Genomic DNA, 25807 nt, shown 5'->3' with positions numbered 1-25807 from the left:
AAATTTCTTCTGAGTTGTTGGAGATATAAATTGCAAAGTGATGTCCAGCCAGCACAAGACTCAATGTTTGTTTTTCTTCCATTGAGCATTTCTATTAACATTGAAAAATAACCGGCAAGCTGTTCGATCCCCATTTCATCTTTTTGTAGTAAAATAGCACTCACACCAATAGCATCAATGGCAGTTGAAATGGGTCTCATAATTTTTTAAAATTCATTTTTGTGGGATAAGGACATTGCTGACTAGGTAGCATTTATTGCCCAGAGGGCAGTTAAAAGTCAACCGTATTGCTGTAGGTCTGGAGTCACATGGAGGCCAGACCAGGTAAGGATGGAAGCTTCCTTCTCTAAAGGACATTAGTGAAGCAGATGGTTTTTTTTCCTGACAATTGTCAATGAATTTGCAGTCATCATTAAATTCTTAATTCCAGCTATGTATTGAATTCAAATTCCACCATCTGCCATAGCTGGATATGAACCTGGATTAACAGGCCAGCGACAATACCACTTGCCTCCCCTCATTTCTAAGCTCTTAAAGGTTTCAAACTGTCAAAGGCTCTTTGAAATTATTTTGTACATGCAAATTTCTTGCATTTTTAAAATAAATGTGCCCAAAGAGACATTGCAGTGCTAAAGTTTCAAACAAATCATGCACGTCCATGTCAATATATCACAGAATTTCAAGGCTCATTTAAGCCACAGGAAAATCCAAATTCATCTTTGTTTGTGCTTTTGTTGACCTTACACCATAGTGTGGCCCAAAGAAGTTATTTAACATTGGTAAGTTCACTTTCAGCCAGATTTATAACCGAGTTAACCTTTTGTAATTGATCAACTTGCTTAATCAATTGGTCTGAATGATGTAGACAGTTGTATACATCTTTAAAGATTTTGATGGTTAAAATGTCAGTGCAATTTTCATTCCACTTTACATTGATAAAGTCCACCTGAGGTTGCAAAGGCTGACATTTCTTTGACCCTTTCAATCAATGAAACTTGCCAATATCCTTTTAACAAGTCAATCTTAATGACAAATCATGCACGTCCATTTCTTTCAGTGCAGTCCTCCAATCCTAGAACAGGATTTGAGCCCACATATTTAGCTGCATTAACTTTGCAATAGTATAGAATCTTAGTGACCCCTCTGCTTTCATTACCATCACAATAGGTAAACTCCAGCTATGACAAGTCAGCCTTCTGGGAGATATATGTTAAATAAACACCTTGATGTTATCCAATCTGATTACTGGAGGATCAACATTTCAATTTTCGATTGTGATTCACTCTCCAATTTTTTTCTGATGTATATTTCATCTCCTAATACTTTTACTGCTATAAATACATTTATCTCCTGCTTACTCTCCTTGTCATTATATTTCTTTAATGAGCTGACATGGTGAGGACAAGAGTTGCCACTTATGGTGATGAGTATTGAAGACCCCCACACAGGTTGTGTTCTGCACCTTTCCCACACGCCGTGCTTCCTCCAAGTAGTGTTCAATATGGTGCAGCACTGATTCATTAGCTGAAGGAGGATGGTGTGTGGTAATCAGCAGGAGCTTTCCTCGCTTATGTTTGACTTGATGCAATGGGACTTCTTCGGTTCTCGAGTCAATGTTGTGGGCTAACAATTATACCCAGGGTAAGTGACATTGCCTGTAATGTGTGACTCTGTGAGTAAGGCTATATCAGTCTGTTTCTTGACTAGTCTGTGAGGCAGCTTTTGCAATTTTTGCATTAGCCCCCAGGTGTTAGTGAGCAGGACATTGCAGGTTTGACAGGGCTGAATTTGTCATTGTCATTTCTGGTTCCGAGATCGATGCCATATTATCCATCTAGTTTCATTCCTTAATTTTGCATTAGTTAAAGATCTCAAATGATAGGCTGTTGTGTCATCTACTACGAGAGAACTATTAGCAACACCTAAGCTAATTTTGAAAATTCAGTCCATGCAATGAACTTCAACACAACTCTCCTGTTTATGTTCAGTACATCCGTTTCTTTGAAAGAGACATAGATTACTCTTAAACTCAATGAATTTGAAATATCTGTCCAGAATCATCACTTGTTCTGATCACAATGAAACTTTTTTTTCCCTCAGTTGGTTAGACTTTGAGACATATTCAAAGGAGCCTGCAGACTTTCTTTAACAACAGAACATGTATATTATATTTGTATATTATACAAAAGAAAAAAATGAAGAAATAAGCTATCTCAATATCGAAGACAATTGAAACATCTGACATACGCAGCAAAAGATAGTTTCAACCCATTTCCCAAAAGTGTTCAATACAGAGACTTAAGACCAGAGAAATTCGAGCATTATCTCAACTTCTGGGGGTTATACTGAACTGGCTCCTAACAGTTTTCATGCCTTGGATTGTGGATTTAATTCAGAGCACTTTCCAAATCTGCTGACATGAACTTTTCACAACTCTGTAAGAGTCTTACCTTTCTCAGTGTTAATCATCTGCAGATTTCCAATGACCCTCTTCTGGTCTGGGAATTTTGCAAACTAACCATTCCTATTGAAGTAATTGGTACTCTGACTGCCCTGTAAAGCTCCTCTAGAGGAGAAATTAAACTTGCTCCTGCACTCAACTCTGCTGCATTCTGAGCTGAATGAGAAAAGAAAGAAACTTGCACAAACCTGGGTTTTTCTGAAATGAAAACAAAACTGACAGCCTTACATGTCATAAATACACAATCGGAACATTTTAACAAGAACACCAAGTGAGCTCCGATCATCCATTCTCTGACAAAATACTGGATTTAATCATTGCTCCATAAAAACTCTGTGATTTTATATATCTTTTGCAAAGAAATCCCTTTGCATAAGTAAATAGCATCCATCTATCTCTATTTCGACATTCAAGTTCAAAAAAATGTATAAATGATATACTTTTCATCACAGCACATTTACATCATTCAATTCTTGTTCAGTTCTCGAGAATTATTAGCCATCAAATAGAAACTGGCATTGCAAGGTTTGCCGATGGCCTTGGTGGTATTATCACTAAACTATTAATCCAGAGATCCTGGTAATATTCTGGGGACCCAGGCTTGAAACCTGCCTTGGCAGCTGGTGGAAGTTGAATTCAATAAGTATTTGGAATTAGAAGTCTAATGATGGCCATGAAACCATTGTCGATTGTTGGAAAACCCCATCTGGTTCACTAATGTCCTTTAGGGAAGGAGACTGCCATCCTTACCTGGTCTGGTCAACACATGACAGCAATGTGGTTGAGGCTTAACTGCCCTCTGGGTAATAAAGGATGGGTAGTAAATGCTGGCTTGGCCAGCGATGCCTCCATCCCGTGAATGAATAAGTAAAAAAATCCTCAACAACACATTCCAAACTAAGCATGTCCACCCGGACACCCATCCGCACTGTTAGGGACTCCTGTTTTGCTTACCATTTTCTGATAGGGCACCCCAACCAGCAATGTAACAATTCATTCCTGGTAAGAACTGCTGGTTCCTGTCTGGGAGGCACATAGGCTGAACAAACGCTGAAACATAAACATACACGACTTGTTAGTGAAACATTGAATGCTCTCCTAAATGTATTACGGGGTGGTGGAGGTGGGCAGGAGTAGTGAGTTGGTCATGGATGAGGGGGGATGCTATCAGCAATTTTGCAAGTCCATGATTAATTGAGCAACAGCAAGGAGTTAGAGTAATTCCTTAACCACAGTGCGAGACAGGATATGAGTGTTGGACTGTTCTAAAATGTTCTCATGTTGACAGCCTTAGTGATAACAGGGATAATTCTGTCCATTACTACTGTTCAATTCGATAGTCGCATCCTCCGAGGGGCTCTGACCTCGTTTTGACAAGCAAGTGCTTCATTTTAATGTTACAAAGAACAAAGAAAATTTACAACCCAGGAACAGGCCCTTCAGCCCTCCAAGCCTGAGCCAACCCAAATCTACTGTCTAAACCTGTCACCCAATTCCTAAGCATCTGTGTCCCTCTACTCCCCACCTACCCATGCATCTGTCCAGACGCATCTTAAATGAATCTACCATGCCTGCCTCTACCACCTCTGCTGGCAACGCGTTCCAAACGCCCACCACCCTCTGTGTGAAGTACTTGCCGCATGTATCCCCCTTAAACTTTCCACCTCTCACCTTGAAAGTATGGCCTCTCGTAATTGAATCCTTCACCCTGGGAAAAACCTTGTCTCTATCCACCCTGTCTATACCCTTCATGATTTTGTAAACATCAATCAGGTCCCCCCTCAAATCTCCTTTTTTCTAATGAAAATAAACCTAATCTACTCATCCTCATAAACCTTCTCTGCACCCTCTCCAAAGCGTCCACATCCTTTTGGTAATGTGGCGACCAGAACTGTACACAATATTCTAAATGCGGCTGAACCAATGTCTTGTACAATTTTAACATGACTTGCCAGTCTTATACTCAATACCTCGTCCAATGAAGGCAAGCATACTATAGGCCTTCTTGACCACTCTATCCACCTGTGCAGCAACCTTCAGGGTACAATGGACCTGCACTCTCAGATCTCTCTGCCCATCAACTTTTCCCAAGCCTTTTTATTCAATGTATAATTCGCTCCAGAATTAGACTTGCCTAAATGCATCACCTTAAATTTATTCTGCATCATTCCTCTAACAATATGCTAGAGGATGACTAACCTGTTCTTAAATCAATGCTATAATCATAGACAAGTTAACATATTTTCATAGAATTGATTGATAAATAAATACTGTTTCAAAGAATATACCTTTCTTTTGATATAATTTGTTTTTAATGTTCACCTTAGAGTCATAGAGATGCATAGCATGGAAACAGACCCTTCGGTCCAACCTGTCCATGCCGACCAGACACCCCAACCCAATCTAGTCCCACCTGCCAGCACCCGGCCCATATCCCTCCAAACCCACTCAGCGAGTCGTAAGTTCATGGAATGCCCTGCCAGTAGCAGTGGTGGACTCTCCCTCTTTATGGGCATTTAAGCGGGCATTGGATAGGTATATGGAGGATAGTGGGCTAGTATAGGTTAGGTGGGCTTGGATCGGCGCAACATCGAGGGCCAAAGGGCCTGTACTGCGCTGTATTCTTCTATGTCTATGCCCTCTAGTTCTGGACTCTCCGACCCCAGGGAAAAGACTTTGCCTATTTATCCTATCCATGCCCCTCATAATTTTGTAAACCTCTATAAGGTCACCCAGCTGCCTCCGACGCTACAGGGAAACAGCCCCAGCCTGTTCAGTCTCTCCCTACAGCTTAAATCCTCCAACCCTGGCAACATCCTTGTAAGTCTTTTCTGAACCCTTTCAAGTTTCACAACATCTTTCCGATAGGATGGAGACCAGAATTGCACACAATATTCCAACAGTGGCCTAACCAAGGCCTGTACAGCCGCAACATGACCTCACCAAAACATGCACCTCTAACCATGCAGAGCTCCCTGTGTTTACCTTCTGACAATGCCGCACTCCCTCAGCAATAACCCTCCAATAGTGCTGTACACCCCCAGCACTAAAACTCTGAAAGTGCAGTACTCCCTCAGTTCTGACCTTCTAACAGTGCCACGCGCTCTCGGTATTGACCTTCTGAAAATGCACACTCTCTATGTACTGACCCTCTGACATTACAGCAGTCCCTCAGCACATTCCTTTTGACACTGTGGCACTCCCTCCAAACGGGGGATGGCACGGTGGCACATTGGTTAGCACTGCTGCCTCACAGCGCCAGAGACCTGGGTTCAATTCCTGCCTCAGGCAACAGTCTGTGTGGAGTTTGCACATTCTCCCCGTGTCTGCGTGGGTTTCCTCCGGGTGCTCCTCCCACAGTCCAAAAATGTGCAGGTTAGGTGAATTGGCCAAGTTAAAAATTGCCCATTGTGTTTGGTGAAGGGGTAAATGTAGGGGAATGGGTCTGGGTGGGTTGCGCTTCGGCAGGTCGGTGTGGACTTGTTGGGCTGAAGGGCCTGGTTCCACACTGTAAGTAATCTAATCTAAAACTAATCCTCCAAAGTGCACTGCTCTCTCAACACCATCTATCCGACAGTGCCATACCCCTTCAGCCTTCAGTACTAACTACCCAGCAGTATGGTACTTCCTCAACACTACCCATCCAACAGTATACTACCTCAGCACTAACACTCCAACAGTGCAGTGCTCTCTCAGCACCAACTACTTGACAATGCAGCACTCTCTCAGGATTAAACATTGACAGTGCAGCGCTCCCTCAGCATGTCCCCATGTCAGTGCTGTGCTCCCAGAGTACTGACCTTCTGATAATGTGCTCTCTCTGTGTAACAACCCTCTGATAGTGCAGCACTCAATGTGAAACATCCTCATTACTCAGCCTCTGACAGTGCAGCACGACCTCAGTACTGACCCTCCAACTGTACGACACTCCCTCAATATTGACACCTGACAGAACGAAACCACCTCAGCACTGACCCTCCAGTACTGACATTCTGACAGTATGGCACTCCCTCAATACTGACCCTCTGACAGTGCAACGCTCCCTCAATACTGACTCTCCAAAACTGCAGCACTCTCTCATTACTGACCCTCTGACAGTGCAGCACTCCCTCAGTACTGACCCTCCTTCAGTGCAGCACGCTCAGTACTGACCCTCTGACGGTGTAGCACTCCCATTCCTGATGAAGGGCTCCTGCCCGAAATGTCGATTTTCCTGCTCCTCAGATGCTGCCTGACCTGCTGTGCTTTTCCACCACTACTCTAATCTTGAGCACTCCCTCAGTATTGACCTTTTGACAGTGCAACACTCCCTCAGTATTGACCCTTTGACAGTGCAGCACTCTCGCAGATAATTCCAAGTCAATGCCCTGTCAGCTCATAGCAAGAGGAGATAGATTGGGTTGAATTCTGAATACTTACCCGTGTAAGTCACTGCAGAAACCAAGTGCAGCAAGGCAATGTCACTGTCCTTAGTCCGCCTGTTGTAATGAGGATTCATCAAGATTCGATCAATTGCTTGAATCTGTATGTGTGGGGAGGTTAAATTGAGCTGTGTGCGTAGGCCCAGGATTGCCTTCCAGTGAGAGGGTTCAAGGTTTCTCCTGCAGATGAGAAAGTTACCATTCTTTATACTAAAATGAATCTTGCAATTTAATCTGTCAATAAACCATTTCTCACCAGCTACTGGTCCAAGCCTGTCATTGTAACTGGCTGTTATTAAAATATACCTTCATCACTGCATGCTTATACTAATCAAATCTCATATCAAAGATTCACAACTACTTGAGAGACCAAACAGGACACCTCTGACAATGCAGCACTGGATGGTAGCCTAGTTATTATGGATGAAGGTGGGCCTGCTTTCTAAGGCTGTGCTAAGGGAATATCGCAGTGTCAGAGCTTTCATGTCTGAGATCTGATGATAGACAGAGGCTGCACCTTTCCTCAGGTGGATATAGATTTTTGTGATGTTGGCTGAGGAATGAACATTGGCTAGAATGCTCTTGCAGAGAACACCCCAGTTACATCCTCTTCCTTATGTAGCTGTGTTATTCATCGCATTGGAATCTGTCACACAGACTGGAGTTTTCTGGTCTGGTACATCTCCATATTGGCAGTCAGACTAGTTTGAAATCTCACTTCCTTTAGTATTGATCCACTCTAAGGTAAAGCTACTCACTGAAGCAACTGAAAATAAGGAAGGAGACTCAAAACAGCTGCTAGAGTAAGAATTGATCACTTTAGTATATGTGTGTTTGGAGCTATCTGTTTTACAGTAACAGGTAAGAGGTGATGGTGAGCAATGTAAGCAATGATCACAGTGGGCATCTGGTTGTGCGTAGGTCTTGTTTGATTAGATTTACTTCCATCAATCTTTCTAGTAACATTAGTTTATGGGGCTTTCTGGTTTTAAGCATTGAAAGATTAACCACTAATAACTCTTTGGCAGTAGACACTGGTACTTGAATATCTCATGTTTTCTAACATAATGATAAGATAATAGCTTAAGACTGGTTAGCTTTGCTAATACCAGGTAAGTGACATCGTCATTTCCTAAAGAGATAGCAATTTGGTCGATGCCACATGAACCCACTAACAATTGTACTAGACCCTCTCAGAAGCAATCATTTATATGCCAGTGGGCAGTGCTATTCAGAATCTTGTTAACCCTTTCAGGCCAGTTATCTTACACAGTAAGGAGGGCTTCAAACAAAAAAGATTTCCTCTTTATTCTATGTACTTCTTTAAGGGGGAGAGTCCAGAACTAGAGGGCATAGGTTTAAGTCAAGATTAGAGTGGTGTTGGAAAGGCACAACAGGCCAGGCAGCATCTGAGGAGCAGGAAAATCATCATTTCGGGCAGAAGTCCATCATCAGGAATAAGTTTAAAGTGAGAGGGGAAAGATATAAAAGGGGCTTAAGGGGCAACTTTTTCACACAGAGGGTGATGTGTCTATGGAATGAGCTGCCAGAGGAAGTGGTGGAGGCTGGTACAATTACAACATTCAAAAGGCATCTGGATGGGTATATGAATAGGAAGGGTTCAGAGGGATATGGACCAAGTGCTGGCAACTGGGACTAGATTAAGTTAGGATATCTGGTCGGCATGGACGGGTTGGACCGAAGAGTCTGTTTCATGATGTGCACCCCTATGATTCTATGATTTGAAGATAATGTTAAGACGCTAAGGCTGCATAGGTGGTATGTGTACGCTTGAGCAGAGAACACAAAATGGTGATTTCATTGAAGTGTTTATGATGATGAAACTAGTTGTGCTGATGGGTAGTGAGAAACCTTTTTTAATCAGGTGAGGGAGCCCAGAACACTGTTAGAGCAAGATCATTCAGGATGGAGTGCTTATAGTAGGAAGCACTTATTCATGGAAAGGATCATGAACTGTGGTATCCCTAGGAGCCGGGGTTCAATTGAAAGTTTAAAAATAAGATTTTTAGATGGGCAGCAATATTAAAGGTTATGGAATTAAGGAGAGTACATTGAGTTAAGTTCCAGATCAGTTACATGATCTAATTGAATGACAGAACAGGAGTTTAATAACCATCACCTCTTTATATGTCCCTAAACCAGTAGCTGCCACTTTTTCTATTGTCCTTGTAGTCACTTTTTACTGATATTGTCAATCAAGCCTTCATTAAATCAGAGTCCACGGATAGGGCACAACGATGAAATTATAAATGAGGGGAAAGAACTCGTGGTGAGTGTTACCTATAAACACAGTGAGCTGCTGAAACGATCCACTGATCACTGAGTAGTGTGGCTCCACACATATGCCGAAAGCCAAAATGAAGAGAAATGATCCAGGGCCATGTGCCTTCTGCTGCATCCATACCACCTACTATCTTTCCAAGACCCTTTGGTTCGTGCAGACTCTTCCCACATGCTGAAAGGAAAGCAGCAGACAATCCTTAAACTGAATGTGGTGTGCCAAAGTTCACAGATGACACTAAGACGAGTGGTAGAGCAAAGTGGAGGGGGCACACAGGAGGTTCACTAGGTTGGTTCTGGAGTTGAGACGGTTGGCTTATGAGGAGAGGCTGAGTAGACTGGGATTATATTCATTGGAATTTAGAAGGGAGGGGTGATCTTATAGAAATACATAAAATTATGAAGGGAATAAATAAGATAGAAGCAGGGAAGTTGCTTCCACTGGTGGGTGAAACTAGAATGAGGGGCATAGTCTCAAAATAAGTGGACACAGATTTAGGACGGAGTTGAGGAGGAACTTCTTCTCCCAAAAAGTTGTGAATGTGTGGAATTCCCTGCCTAGTGAAGGGCCTCATTGAATGTTTTTAAGGCAAAGAAAGACAGATTTTTGAACAGTAAAGGAATTAAGGGTCATTGTGAGAGGGCGGGTAAGAGGGGCTGAGTCCCTGAAAAGATCAGCCATGATCTTATTGAATGGGGAGCAGGCTTGAAGGGCCAGATGACCTTCGCCTGCTCTTAGTTCTTATGTCCTGATATCCTTGTGGACTTAGTGTCACAGCACCATAGAATAGTATAACCCAGATGGAGGCCATTCTGCTCACTAGACAATCCGATAAGAGAGCTCAAATAGGTGCAAATCCATTTCCCTTTCTTTGTTCCTGACCCTGCAAAATGTCTTCAATTCAAGCGTTTATTCCATCCCTTTCACAAATTATTATTGAATCAACATCTCTTGCAGGCAATGTAATCATAAGAAATTGCTTTGTAAAAAGAAAATTCAACCCATTTCTTACTTAGTTTTTTGGCCACTTATCTTAAATCATTGCCTTGCTGACTCTTCAAATGCTGAAACACATTTCCCTAATTTTTCCCAATCAAAGTGTCTCATAATTTTGAACACCTCCATTAAATCTATCTTTAGCTGCTCTACTGTAAGAAAAACTATTCCAGCTGCTTCAGTCTCTCTAGATAACCGAAGTTGCTCATCCTCAATACCATTGCAGTACATTTCCTCTGCACCTTCTCCAAAGCAGCTTGCTGGGGGTTCACTACTGTGCGAACTGGCTGTGTTAGTGCAGACATCAGTGGGACCCCTGCTTTGAAGAGAGTATCTATCAGTCACATTTTAACTGAATGTTAGTTTTTAGTGCTTGAGGCAGGTTGTGAGCAGGCATGTGTTTGAAGCTGTTACACTTGCAGTTCACTTCTTGGAAGTTAATCTTCAGTTTACTTACATTTCCTGTTGCAATTCAGGTACACTACTTTGTTCTGATGACATGTTGTACTGGAAGGCAAAAAAAAAAAGAGATGCAATGTAATTTTCACTCATGATGTTGCTGGACTGACCTCCAATAAGTTCCTCTAGCAGCAATTACAAATGTTGAGATCGCTCTCAAACCACACAGTAAATACAGTCATAGAGGCATAGAGTTATGCAGCATGGAAACAGACCCTTCAGTCTAACTCGTCTATGCTGACCAGATATCCTAAATTAATTTAGCCCCATATGCCAGCATGTGGCCCATATCCCTCTAAACCCTTCCTATTCATATACCCATCCAGATGCCTTTTAAATGCTGTAATTTAAGCCTCTACCACTTCCTCTGGCAGCTCATTCCATACATGCACCAGCCTCTGAGTGAAAATGTTGCCCCTTAGGTTTTAAATCTTTCCCCTCTCACCCAAAACCTATGCCCTCCAGTTCTGGACTCCCCAACCTCAGGGAAAAGACCTTGTCTATTTACCCTATCTATGCCCCTCATGATTTTATAAATCTCTGTAAGATCACCCCTCAGCCTCCGATGCTCCAGGGAAAACAGCCCCAGCCTATTCAGCCTCTCCCTATAGCTCAAACCTTCCAATGTTAGCAACATCCTTGTAAATCTTTTCTGAACCTTTTCAAGTTTCACAACATCCTTTCAATAGGGCACAAGAGAAACAGTCAGTTGCATTCTGTTTACTCTTCCACTTTTCTCCTAAGAAATTATTGACCCACAATGTGGAATAAAGATATTTTGTGACATTTTTGAGATGTTGAGGCATTTTGCTTTGACTCTGCAAATTCTCTCACTGAATGCCTTCACCTCTTCCCCTGAAAATCTCTGCCTCAAGCCCGCTTATTTAACCAGGCTCTTGGTCACCTTTCCTAATCTGTCCTTTAGTTTGGCAGCCATGGAGTCCAATTCATATTGCTGGTCACACGTCATAGCATTAAAAGACTTTGCATCTCTCATGGGAATGTTTGCAGTGTGGAAACTTTTCTTGGGAGCTTGCTGGGCAGGGAAATTATGCCTGCTCGCTGAGAATTTAACCTTAATTTGTATTTTCTAATGTCAGACCATGAGCAGCATTAGTGCAAGAATTAATCACAGAATCACACAAGTCTTATGGCACAAAATGAGGACCATTGTGTTCCATTAGCTGTTCAAATGATCATCATTACCTAGTGCCAATCTCTTGCTTTTCTCCTCACACTGTTGCATATTATATTTATCCAAATGACGAGCCAATCCCTCTTGAATGACCATTGAAGCAGCCTCTACCACACTTCCATACCCTAAGTACTTGCTATGTGAAAATGTTTTCTCCTCACTTTGCTCTTACTTCTTTTGCAAATTACTTTAAATCTTTATCGTCTCGCTTGTGTCCCTTTTATAAGGAGGGGCAGTTTCTCCTTATCTACTCTATCTAGTCTGCTTGCGATTTTGAAGTCTTCTGTCAGATCTCCAAGGTGAACAGTCCTAAATTCTTTAATTCTACCCTCATAACTGAAGTCCTTCATCTCTGGAACCACTGTTGTAAATTGCTTCTGCACTCTCCCCCTAATGCATTCACCTCCTTCATATCATATGGCAGCCAGAATTGTACACAATGCTTCAGCTGAGGTCTAACAATTGCTTTTTACAAGTTCAACCCCACCTCATTGCTCTTGTACTGCATGTCTCAATTAATAAAGCTGAGGACACTATGTTTTATTAACTGCTGTCTCTGCCAGGCCTGTCATCTTTAATGATCTGTGCACATACACACCCAGGTGCCTCTGCTCCTGCACCCCCTTTCAAATTGTGCCCTCAATTTTATATTGTCTTTGAGTGTTCTTTTGACTAAAATACATCACCTCACACTTCTGTGCATTGAAACTCATCTGCTATCTAAGCGCCCACTCCATCATGTTTGTTTGGAGATATACAAAATCCTCTTCACAGTTTATAATTCTTCCAAATTTTGTGTTAGGTGCAAATTTTGAAATTGTCCCCTATAGACCTCAAGGGACAGTCTTCAGTAGCATCCAAACCCATTGTCCTTGCCACCCAGTAAGGTTGAGAGTAGTAAGTGAAGGAATCACCGTCACCCAAGATCCCCTCCGTGTAGTATTACCCAGGCTTAGATGTAGATCTGCCACTCTTTCATTTCCATTGTATCAACAGGAACTCCCTCACTGACAGTGTTTTGGGAACACCTTTCAACTCATGGACTGCAACGCTTCGAGAAGGAGGCCTGCATCACCATCTCACGAGCAACTTAGGATGGACAATCAGTGCTGATCTTTGTCACAAAGCTGGTTCTTTTTTCTAAAAGCTGTTCCTTTTCTTTGAGTTTTTTTCAGAAGGGTCATAAAACACTCCGGGCTCTGAAATGGCTGGGTTTGGTACAGAGATGAAAGGCCGTTTTGTTTATACAAAAACAGATGAGTCTTTAGGCCAAAGTTTTTTTGTTTTTAGAAGTAACCTGTGTAAGTCAAGGGGGCATGGCCAGCTCTCTAGCTGAGCAGTTCAGTCCCAAACTAGTTGGGGAGTGCAGCAGTGCACTGTGTGGAAACAGGCTGCTAAACTATCTCTCCTTCTGCCCTTCTAACTTCGACCTGTAAGCCTTTGTTTCATTTTACTGTGTTTAAGGGGGTTTGCTTATTGGGACTGTTGTGTATATTTGGAACAGCATAATTAAGTCTAGTTTGAATAGACTGAGTTCTGTAGGGATTCTTTATTCTGTTCTTTGTGTTTCATTGTGTAATTTTGTGAATAAAATTTTGTCTGATTTAAAACCTGATAGTCAACCTCGTTAACTTACTCTGGGTAATTTTCACTGTACACTTACCAAAACAAATTGCAAAGTTATGGTCTGGGCTGCCTGCTTTAGAATGCTTTGAGTGGTCTGGCCTAGTCCATAACACCTCGGCAGCAATGCCCATGTCAGTTAAATGAAATGAAATGTGTTTTAAATACCTTGGTATGAAAACATAACTTCCATTCGAGTTCTTATCCAGTTTTACGGAGGGCTCATTGCCATCAGCAGAAATTGATGATGTTTTGTTGATGTTTCTGTCAGTGTGAAAATAGGATGTTGAACAAGCACCTTAGAAACACTTAAAGCACTCATATATTTCTACTAAATTCAAGCTTTCACCCAGTCTGCCCTGCATTTTCCCCATGTGCTGACCTTCTCCATTGACCCAATACTTGCTCCCAAATGAAGATAAAGAAATGTGGAGTGACACAGTTTAAGTGAGCAAGTCTGTACTAGTCCTCAAATAAGGAATTTATGTTTATTGAGAAATTTGCACACAGTCTCAGGATGTCCTAAATTGCTTTTACAGTTAGTGTTTGTTTTGAAGTGCAGTCACCAATGTCACAGAAATGGCAAGTTTCCACTGTCAGAAGAGTATTGACTCACTGACCACTTCTGTTTGCGATATTGATTGAGGGAAGGGATATTCATCTAAGAAACCTGGGAGAAAGCATCCCTCATCTTCTTTGCAATGCTGCGAAAGGATGTTTTACATCCATCTCAGATGGCAGATGGACCCCCAGCTGAATGCTTCACATGGGAACTGATACCTCTGGCAATACAGTGCTCCTTCAGTGATGCTGCTGTTCAATGTTCAAACCTCTGGAATGGGAGCTCCAACAAACAACCTCTGAATCCCTAAGTAAACATTTTAAGGGCCTGGCGTTTTCTGTTCATATTTTTAATAAAACGTTTTTAGTGCTAAGAATCAGGGTAATTGCCTTCATTCTCAACATGAGCTTCCATCATCCAACAGAAAAAAAACTGTTAATGTACTGTAAAGAAAATATTACAAGAACACAAGTGAGTAGTTAAAAGACAGTTAATGCAACTTACATAACTACTACAATAAGAACATAACAACAGGAGATGAAAGTAGAAAGTTGCTTTTCTAAGCATGGATCAGTTGCTGCTAAGTGACAATTCTAATGGTGCTGCCTTCAGTTAATCCCACTGAATGAAACACTCAGGAGATATGATGGAGACTGAAGAATTCAGTTGTTAGCAAAAGCTAATTTTCAGTAACAATTAGCAATCAAGATGTTACAGGATGCTAATCTCCATTGGAAGATGTATTGAAGATAAATCACATGGAGATTTATGAGCAGTAGATAAAAGTTTGTCTGGATCTCAAATAAAATTATGCAACGGATTCCATCCCAATTCACCACCACCATCTCACCAGGAATGCAATGGAAACACAGTTTTTGCGTGTGTAAGTGAGGCAACTCTTGAGAAGTTGTAATAACAATGATTGAATATTCAGAGATCTTATTGCAAACTTCTTGAGCAGGTGCGACTAGAACCTACGCCTTCTGGCCCAGAGATGAGAACATTACCATTACACCACACAAGCCCCAAGAGGCAATTCTTGGAGATATTTTCCATTCAGAGATGTTACAGTGTGCTTCTGGAATAATTGAATAATATCAAATAATCGAAGTTGAACAGCCTCAATAATTGAATAGACAACTGCCAATGGGGTAATTATTAGATTAGATTAGATTAGATTACCCGCCGAAGCACAACCCACCCATACCCCTACATTTACCCCTATACCTAACACTACAGGCAATTTAGCAAGGCCAATTCACCTGACCTGCACATCTTTGGACTGTGGGAGGAAACCGGAGCACCCGGAGGAAACCCACGCAGACACGGGGAGAACGTGCAAACTCCACACAGTCAGTCGCCTGAGGCGGGAATTGAACCCGGGTCTCTGGCGCTGCGAGGCAGCAGTGCTAACCACTGTGCCACCGTGCCGCCCACTTGAGGTCAGGCAGCATCCGAGGAGCAGGAAAATTGACGTTTCATGCAAAAGCCCTTCCTGATGAAAGGCTTTTGCCTGAAACATTGATTTTCCTGCTCCTTGGATGCTGCCTGACCTGCTGTGCCTTTCCAACACCACTCTAATCTAAACTCTGGTTTCCAGCATCTGCAGTCCTCACTTTTGCCCACTTATCACTTAGATGGCCATCAATCACTTCTTTGTTCACAGTGTGATGAAGAGATGTGATCCAAGTATTAGTTTTTAAAATTTGAGGATCCATGCAAGCATATTTTGAACTTATGCACAAAAAGGACATTTAACTAATGAAAAGACACAGTGAGAAAAAAATCAGTATTGTTGCACCTGAAAGGAGCAAAAAGCTTGGATGAAGTCACAAAGTCTGGAGAACTTTCAGAAAGTTTGCATAGCCTAGTTTGTAAGTCAGGTAAACACATTGGATTTTTGAACTTGGTAAGATGGAATTTGAGTAGGAGAAAGTGCAGATGCTGAGATCAGAGCTGAAAAATGTGTTGCTGTAAAAGCGCAGCAGGCCAGGCAGCATCCAAGGAGCAGGAGAATCGGGCATAATCCCTTCTTCAGGAATGAGGAAGGTGTGCCAGGCAGGCTAAGATAAAAGGTAGGGAGGAGGGACTTGGGGGAGGGGCGTTGGGAATGCGATAGGTATTGCAGGTCAAGAGGCGGTGCTGAGTCCGAGGGTTGGGACTGAGACAAGGTGGGGGGAGGGTAAATGAAGCTGGAGAAATCTGCATTCATCCCTTGTGGTTGGAGGGTTCCTAGTCGGAAGGTGTCATGTTGCCATGGTCTGGTAATGGAGGAGGCCAAGGACCTGCATGTCCTTGGCGGAGTGGGAGGGGTTGTTAAGGTGTTCAGCCACGGGGCGGTTGGGTTAGTTGGTGCGGGTGTCCCAGAGGTGTTCTCTGAAACATTCCTCAAGTAGGCGGCCTGTCTCCCCAATGTAGAGGAGGCCACATCGGCTGTAACGGATACAGTAAATGATATGTATGGAGGTGCAGGTGAATTTGTGACAGAAATGGAAGGATCCCTTGGGGCCTTGGAGGGAAGTGAGGGGCGAGGTGTGGGCGCAAGTTTTGCATTTCTTGCGGTTGCAGGGGAAGGTGCCGGGAGTGGAGGTTGGATTGGTGGGGGATGTGGACCTGACGAGTGAGTCGCGGAGGTCTTTCCGGAACGCTGATAGGAGAGGGGAGGGAAATATATCCTTGGTGGTGGGGTCTGTTTGGAGGTGGCGGAAATGACGAAGGATGATACGATGTATCGGGAGGTTGGTGGGGTGGTAGGTGAGGACCAGTGGGGTTCTGTCCTGGTGGCGATTGGAGGGGCAGGGTTCAAGGGCGGAAGAGCGGGAAGTGGAGGAGATACAGTGGAGAGCATCGTCAACCACGCCTGAGGGGAAATTGCGGTCTTTGAAGAAGGAGGGCATCTGGGTTGTTCGATATTGGGATTGATCCTCCTGGGAGCAGATGAAATTTGACACATGCTTTAGAAGCAAGAGGCCATTGCTCCCTAACTCCTGCTTTGCAAACCCTTTCAGCAAAATGTGTGAGCTGAAAACCCACAAAAGGTCACAATTCCCATTTGTGAAGGCGACATGGAGAAGATCTTTTGGAATCTACCCCATCATCTGAAGCAAAGAAATTCAACCAGGAAAACACCTCAGTGCCAAATGCTTGTGTGCAGAAAAACTTTTGAATAATAACACCATTGGGACAATTCAAGACTAACCTTTCTACATGATATTAAGTATTGCTCGGCCAAATTACTTTGACGTAAACTCTGCAGAATTTTTAGTCTTTTTGTTTCTCCACAGATATGTGTGTGTGCATGTGCCTGTGTGCCTGTGTGTGTCTGTGTGTGCGTGTTTAATTTGGGAAAACGTCGATATATGCAGTTTCAAGGAGGTGAGACTTTCTTCGGAGTTGTAGAAAGTGATTTCTAGGTTTCAATCTCATTAAATGGTGGCACAAATTTGTAGGGATGAATAATCTACTCCTGTTCCTAATTCATATGTTGGTACATTTTCATATATTGGCTTAATCTAAACTTTCAATAATCTTTGCATCTTTGATGCGGAGGTGCCAGTGTTAGACTGGGGTGAATCAAGTTGAAAATCACACAATACCAGGTTATAGTCCAACAGGTTTATTTGAAACTACAAGCTTTTTAGAGCACTGCTCCTTCAACAGGTAACTAGTGGCTCCAAAAGCATGTACTTTGCATCTTTGTTTGAGCCAGTTGGTGACTAAAGAAAATTGGCTGATTTTGTACTGGTCATCATCCCAAAACTTGTACAACTGACCGTATCACCAAACTGATTAATTTAATATTGGTTGTGACCAGTGGAGAAGTAGGATCAGACAAGGAAACAGTGCACCCCTCAGACATATCAACAGCAAGTTAAAATATTCATAAGATGTATGAAATGGGCTTTTAGATGACAGGTTTAGTTTTGAGTGATACAAAATACATTGCAGAAGCTATACAAGCCTATTTGTTAGAACTAGATGCCAAAAGAATTTAGTGCAATGCTCAAACACCTCAACGCAGGTAACAATGCAGTTACAAATTATTGCTGATCTTGCCCACCCCATGATGATTGATGTATTTTCTTTATTCTCTCACAGCTGTCAGCATCTCTGGGTCAGCATTTATTGCCCATCCTTTGTGCACACAGGGCAGTTAAGAGTTAGCCACATTGTTGTGGATCTGGAGGCACATGTAGACTGACCAGGTAAGGATGGCAGATTTCCTTCCCTAAACTAGATGCGTTTTCCCACAGAATGGATTCACGATCATTATTAGACTCCCAATTCCTGGCTTCTTTAAGAATTTAAATCCCACAATCTGTCATAGCAGGATTTGAACCAGGGTTCCCAGAGCATGAGGTGGATTTCCGGATTAATAGTCTAATGATTATATACTGCTAGGCCATTGCCTGCTCCTGTGATGTTGATTATAAATTACTGTCTGTTATAAAAGACACATTGAAGTCACTCAGAATGATTGCCTACTTGGCATTTGGAATGTTCATCACTTTGTCATCTAGAATGTTATGGGAATGGTCTTTGTCAAAGATGCCACAATAAAATGCTGATGGGAATTTCAACTTTTCCAACCTCATGGTCAGTGTGTATTAGGAGTGTATTTAGATGGGACAGAATCATGGATGTGGCAGTCGTCCTGCATGTTAAGGTGAAATCACTATAGTCCTACCAGTTCATAGGGCTGCTCACTCATTAGAGAGAGATGACTGGTGGTGGTTTAACATGAGAGTCACCACATCACAGGCAAGGGGAGGGATTGAGAAGGAAAGCCAGTTTGGGAATTGAACCTGCGCTGTCAGCATTCCTCTGTCTTGCACACCAGCTATCCAGCTAACTGACCCCTCCAACACTTGGTTTGCGTTCATCAAACAATTGCATTTTTGGTGACTGAGCCAAGTTTTCAGGATGGAAAGTGATTGTTACCAAAGATCTTCTGCATGGTGAGGTAGCTGGAGCAATGATCAGTGAAGATCCGACAGTCCCACAGCAAGAGTGCTGTGACATGAATGCCTAAACTTTGGTTCTCAGACCTGGGAGTCACTGGCAGATGAAAAAAAGAGAGAAATGGTGATCCCCTTACTGTAGGTTCATGGCCTGCCAATGGGCGATGCATCTGGACACAGGTATCAATGTTGAACACACAACCACAACGTTCTTTGGTGGCTCCACATGCAATATGTGCAATGGCAGAACTTGCCTTTCAGGTATTACATGCCATGGTCATCACAAATGCACAACAAGTAAAGACTTTCCATTGAAATGGATTGTTTGCTGCATATTCATCATCACTAGCAGATGGAAGGTTGTCAACAAGCAGTACAAGGAAGTTGAATAGTCGTAAAATAGAACCTGTCCCTTCACTAAGTCAAAACTCTCATGGATATCTTTACATCCTAACAATGTGCAAGTCTGGTCAGCTTAGGCTTCATGAAACAAACAGTTGTATTAATTGTATGTAGTTTAATGTATTACTGTTGAATGATAGTGTTACTGGCTAAGCTTGAATGAAATAGAACATTATTGTGGCCAGACTAACAAGTCTTTGGTGTAATGGTGACCCATGGAAATCTAATCCCAGTGAACGTGATTGAATGGGACAAAGTGTGAAATAATTGGTGAAAAATTAATGATGTCCAATGAAAGCAAAATCAGGCAAGGAGTATAATAGGGAGGCTGTAGTATGGTAATACAAAACATCAGGTTAATGAGCTGTGACTGCAGTTTCAAATCCCACCATGGCAGATGGTGTGATTTGAATCGAGTATAAAAGCTGTTAAAGATTATGATGGCTGGACGATTCCAAGTCTCCAGTTCCATCTGTTCTTCTCAGAGTACATTTCTTGCCCATCACTGATTGGCTTGCTGGGGCAGTTAAGAGTCACCCACATTGATAAAGTTTGGTATCACATTTAGGCCAAACAGGGTAATGGTAGCAAGCTTCCATCTCTAAAGTTCAGTAATGAGTCAGACTTTCCAAATGAAGGTGGCTCAGTGGTTAGCACTGCTGCCTCACAGCTACAGGGACCCGGGTTCGATTCTAGCCTCTGGTGACTGTCTGCATGGAGTTTGAACGTTCTCCCTGAGTCTCCGGGTGCTCCAGTTTCCTCCCACAATCCAAAATAAGTTAGGTGGATTGACCATGCTAAATTTCCCATAGTGTTCAGGGATGAGTAGGTTAGGTGCATGAGTCAAGGGTAAATGTAGGGGAATGGGTCTGGGTGGGATACTCTTCGGAGGGTTGGTTTGGACTTGTTGGCTGAAGGGCCTGTTTCCACCTGGTAGGGATTCTAAAAACAGTAATTGATAATTAGCCATTTATTAATTGAACTGAAGTTTCATCAGTTGCCCTAATACGATGTAAGCCAATGTCCTCATTACCTCTGAGTTATTAGTTCAGTGACATAAGCACAACACCACCATCACACCCAATGATATAACACAATTAAGGTATCAATAAAGAAGGAAAAATCCCTTACCTAAAGCCCAACTCCACACATAAGGCATTTGATATGTTCTCTGACCAATTGTCTACACATATTGAGCACCATTCGGTCTTCAAATTGAACTGCACCAACCCATCACTGCTACGAGATCCATTCAATAGGCGCACTGGGGATTTGACCAGAAAATGACAACTTTCAAAACAATGATTGAGAAGAATGGATGTCCTTTACAAGGACTTCTGGAGAATCATTCACTTGAAGGACTGCTCCTATTGAGCAATAGTGCAATAGGGCTTTACCATAGGAGTTCCTCAGGATGGTGACCAGAACCCAACAATCTTTAGCTATGACCTCCCTCTATCACAACATCAGAAGTGGAGATGTTTGCAAGTAATTGCAAAGTGTTTAACTCACAACATCCCAGGTACTGAAGCTATCCATATCTGCACAAAGCAAGACAAGTACAGTGTTCACGCGTGGGCTAATAGCTGGTACACACATTCACATCATGCATTTACCAATTAGTTAGCATCTGCAACATCTTCCCTTAATAGTCAATGGCATTACAATTGTCAAATCTCCCACCTTCAATGTCCTGGGGAAACGGTTAACCAGGAATTTAATTACATGACCTTCTAAAGAATATTTAGGGGTAGATAATAAACATTGGCTTTTATCAGAGATTCTTGCATCTCATGAAGGAGAAATACGACACTTTCCCATCTTAGCCTCCTAATGGCTAACTTCAACCCTCAATTTACCATCCTTCAGTACGGGGTAATAGTGTGACTTCCAATCAATCTTATAACCAGGATGCAAATATCCAGGAAAGATATGTTGTGAAAAACATGCTCGGGTATTGAGCAGAACATTTTACATCTGCACAAGAATCAAAGACAGTGGTCAAATCTGCTTACCACAATGTTTTTCATCAGATCCATCTTCACAATCTTGATGGCCGTTGCATAACCTATCCATAGAAATACATGAACCATTTCTACACTGATAATCTGTGGTAGCACACGGAGCTATGGAAACAAAGAACAAAAGACATCAAGTTTGGTTGGGTCATAATTAATAAACCTCAAGCAAGACTAAAGATAGGATTGGAAAATACTGCCAGATTCTTATTGAAATTATTAAGTCAGTGGGGAAATTGGATAATGATGGGACTGTGGAATAACTATTAGAAGCAGAGGAATGTGCAGGATTATGGGAAGAGAGTGAGGCAATGGGATTAATTTTGATTGTTTATGAAGAGTTTGCATTATCACAATATCTTCTTCACTGTAAATATCAATGGTTTGAGATGAGATAAAGAAGATGACAGGAATAAATAAAGTTTACAAAACCAACACTTTACTCCATTACTGTGATGCAGTACAAGGAGTTTTCATATTGGGGGAAATATTCTGGGTAAATATCAATAGTAGGCATCCATGCCTCTTGTCAAAGGATAGCAGAAAATTGATTGTGAATTTCTGACATGAAAATGGCACTTTTCTGCTGCAGTAAATGTAGGATTTTTTATCTTCTGCTTTTTCATCTTCTCAATATTCTCCCAAGCTCTCTGAAAGCCTCTGATGTATGTTGGATATAGTTCCAATAAACATTACAACAGGTGAAATAGTTTTAGTGTGTGCTGCATACAAACTGCAGTCAGACCGTCTGGTGGGTGGGATTTGTAGCTTCTTCTTTGGAGTCAGAGAGTCACACAGCACTGAAGAGACTCTTCGGCCCACCAAGTCTGTGCCAACCTATCTACAATGATCCCATTTCCCAACTTTTGACCCAAGACATTTTAAATGCTTATTCAAGTACTTTTAAAGTTTGTGATGTTTCCTGCCTCCCAGGCAGTTCATTCCAAATCCCCACCATTCTCTGGGTGAAGAAGTGTTAATTCAAATCCCCTCTAAATCCCCTTCCCTTCACCTTAAAATTATGCTCCCTCATTATTAACCCTTGAATGAAGGGGAACGGCTGTTTACTATCCCCACTGCCCATGCCCCTCATAATCTTATACACTTCTATCAGGTCCCTCCTCACACTTCTCTGCTTTGAAAATAAACAACCTGAGCTTATCCAACCTTTCTTCAGAGCTAAATGCTCCATCCCAGGCAACATCCTGGTTAATCTCCTCTGCACCCCTTCAGTGCAATCACGTCCTACTTATGGTGCAATGATGAGTGCAGTGGTCTAACCAAAATTCTGGACAGCTCCAACATCACCCCCCTATTGTTATAGTCCAGTCCATGACTGATTAAGGCAAGTGTCCCGTATAACTTCTTAATCACCCTACTAACCTCTCCTGACACCTTCAGGGATCTGTGGAAAAGTATCCCAAGATCTTACTGTTTCCTAAGCGTCCTAGTATCCTACTATTCTTTGAGTAATTCCTTGTCTTGTTACTTCTTCCAAAGTGCATCATCTTCTCCTTTTCAGCATTAAAATGCATCTACCACTGGTCTGTACATCTGACCAATCCATCTATCGCATCATGTATTCTAAAACCTTCTTCTTCACTGTCAACCACCCAGTCAAGTTTTATGTCATCTGCAAACATATTTATTACCACCATCCAACATTCTTATCTATATCATTTATAGGTGTTCCCATAGCTGCTCATGCTGAGTCTGATCGTCTTGACTTGTAAATTGTTCCAAATTTTCTCACATCATTTCAGTCTTTTCATTGGACTGGTATTACTTAGCTTGAAATTGATCCTACTTTATTTCTTTGCTCTTTCAGATCTTCATTCATCATTGCAAGTTGAGGAGTGGTATTCCTTAAAAAACACATTACCTTTGAGGTGATTGTCTCAAGTCTGGATTTGAATTTGATTTTGAATTAGCTTTATTGTCACATGTACTCAAATGAGTACAATGAAAAGTTTACAGCTGCTGCATTACAGCGCAATCTTAGGTACAAAGGTATCTAGGCACAGATTAAGATACTTAGGCTTTGTCTTGACCTTGTTGTCCAGATTCTTGCTCCTGAACATTATTTTTTTTTCTACACAACAGTAAGCTCGGACTTTAGCTGTCCCTACTCAGAAGAAATGAGATATCCCATTCTTCTTAAATATTGAGCTCTATAAATTAATCTGGTGTAGTCTGGTGCAGTTTCTAGTGTGTCTCTGATGTTTGAGTAATTCCATGGATGATGACAAGTAAGAGAGCACGGCATGCAATTACTGGCCCAGCCATGCCTGTGATCTGGAACAAATTCCGGTTCAAAACAGAATCAGAAATTGCTGGAGAAACTCTGAAGGTCCGGCAGCATTTGTGGAGATTGAAACAGAGTTAATGTCTTGAGTCCAAATGCGCCAGACCTGCATCAATTTCTGTTCTTGTTTCAGATTTCCAGCATCCACAACCCTTTGTTTTATTTTCGTTAAGGATCAAACCAGATTGACTGTACTTGCTCTCAAGCATCATTGCACATGCAGTTGATGAACTGTGTATATGCTGTGATGATGCTGCCACTTTAAGATGTTATTTTGTCCTTTCGTTTTGAAGAGAGGTTGTAAGGCAGAAGTGTCGAGCTGTGTCTAAGAAATCAAACAAATTCTGAGCCCTGGAGGGATTTTCTTTTTAGCAGGAACCATGGATGTAGCCTAGGTGTAGCCAACTCTCACAGACCAGGCTGTCTGTTTTATTTTAGTTTTTAGGTTTAGTCTTAAGCAGAACCCTATGCGGTCTCAAAAGAGTTGGATGCTTCAGTGAATGTCTCCTGGCTGCTACATTCTCTGAACTTTCTCTTGCTGTTCTTTCCCTCCTGGATTGGAGAACTGCATGGGAGAAGCTGTCTCTGAATTTGCCTTTTTGCTCAAGGGGTGTATTTATGGGATGTTACTGTATTGGACCAGTTAATTAGTAAGAGTTATTGTATCCAGTTAAGTTTTTCAATGGTTGAGTTATTCTAAATTCCTCTTTATTATGTTTGTATTTTAACTATAGCGTTTAAATAAATTGTATTTTGCTTAACATCGAGCGGTTTGACCAGTCAGATTCCATTTGGAACTTGGTACTTTCACATCTACCTTTAAAATAAGAAGAAGTTAGGATCTAGACAACCCCTTCTTAAAGTATATGAATTGAGTTTTTGAAAACATTTTTGGTGCATTGATATTTCCCACGGGATTAACAGTGAGAAACATGCTTTCACCATTTGTGTCTTGTCTGCTACATTCTCAGGCTACTGTTCATCAGTTGCACTTGTGTACGTCTGTAAATGTGGCCAAGAAGTGTGATGCTGGAAAAGCATGTGGAGTATGCACATTCTCCCTCTGTCTGTGTGGGTTTCCTCCCACAATCTGAAAATGTGCAGGTCAGGTGAATTGACCATGCTGAATTGCCCATAGCGTTAGGTGAAGGGGTAAATATAGGGGAATGGGACTGGGTGGGTTGCTCTTCGGAGGATCGGTGTGGACTTGTTGAGCCGAAGGGCCTGTTTCCACACTGTAAGTAATCTAATCTAATCTAATCTAATCTAATCACAGCCGGTCAGGCAGTATCCAAGGAGCAGGAGAGTCGACATTTCAAGCATAAACTCTTCATCAGGAATGTAAATGGGGCACCTGCTAGTTTGTGTTGAAACTTGGAGGCTGTCCAATCAATTCAAAAACTCTGATCCAAAACAATGCACATTTGATCATATAGTACTCATTAGTCTTGTACCAGAAGAATTGTCCTAGATTTTATGCTGAGGCTTAGAGGTAAGAAGTTGTTCGTTAACATAACAGTCATCAGATGTGTTGTGGAACAGAGAGAGCTAGGGGCTCAGGCACATAATTCATTGAAATGTCTGTCACAGGTAGACAGGGTATTTAAGAAGGCATTTGAGTACAGGAGTTGGGACAGCATGTTGAGGTTGTACAGGACATTGGTGAGGCCTCTTCTCAAGTATTGTGCGTAGAAGCTAGAGAAGGTTCAGAAAAGTTTACCAGGATGTTGCTGCGACCTAAGGGCCTGAGTTATAAGGAGAGGCTGGAGAGGTTTCATTCTTTTCACTGGAGTGTAGGATGTTGAGGGGTGACCTTATAGAGGTTTATAAAATCATGAGGGACATAGGTAAAGTGAATGGCAAGGGTCTTTTCCTTAGGATGGGGGAGTTCAAAACTAGGCAGTATACTTTTAAGGTGAGAGGAGAAAACTTTAAAAAGGAGATGAGGGGCAACCTTCTTACACAGAGTTGATCATGTGTGGAATGATCTTCCTGAGGAAGTGGTGAATGCAGGTACAGTTAGAACTTTTAAAAGACATTTGGATAAGTACTTGAATAGGAAAGGTTTTCAGGGAAATGGGACAAACACAGGAAAGTGGGAC

General features: G+C 42.0%; 1 protein-coding gene across 1 annotated transcript in view; it reads right to left on the bottom strand.

Moving 5' to 3' along the window:
• Window positions 1-25807, bottom strand: part of tmprss15 (transmembrane serine protease 15) — a 98459-nt gene that overhangs the window by 4985 nt on the left and 67667 nt on the right. Inside the window, 7 exon segments of the mRNA XM_043700197.1 lie at window positions 3416-3511; window positions 6881-7062; window positions 9184-9358; window positions 10638-10687; window positions 13626-13721; window positions 20514-20646; window positions 21398-21508. Of these exon segments, the coding sequence (XP_043556132.1) occupies window positions 3416-3511; window positions 6881-7062; window positions 9184-9358; window positions 10638-10687; window positions 13626-13721; window positions 20514-20646; window positions 21398-21508 (843 nt within the window).

Source organism: Chiloscyllium plagiosum, chromosome 12, assembly GCF_004010195.1.
Source record: "Chiloscyllium plagiosum isolate BGI_BamShark_2017 chromosome 12, ASM401019v2, whole genome shotgun sequence".
Taxonomy (NCBI): Eukaryota; Metazoa; Chordata; class Chondrichthyes; order Orectolobiformes; family Hemiscylliidae; genus Chiloscyllium; species Chiloscyllium plagiosum.
This window is presented reverse-complemented; position numbering and strand designations above follow the sequence as displayed.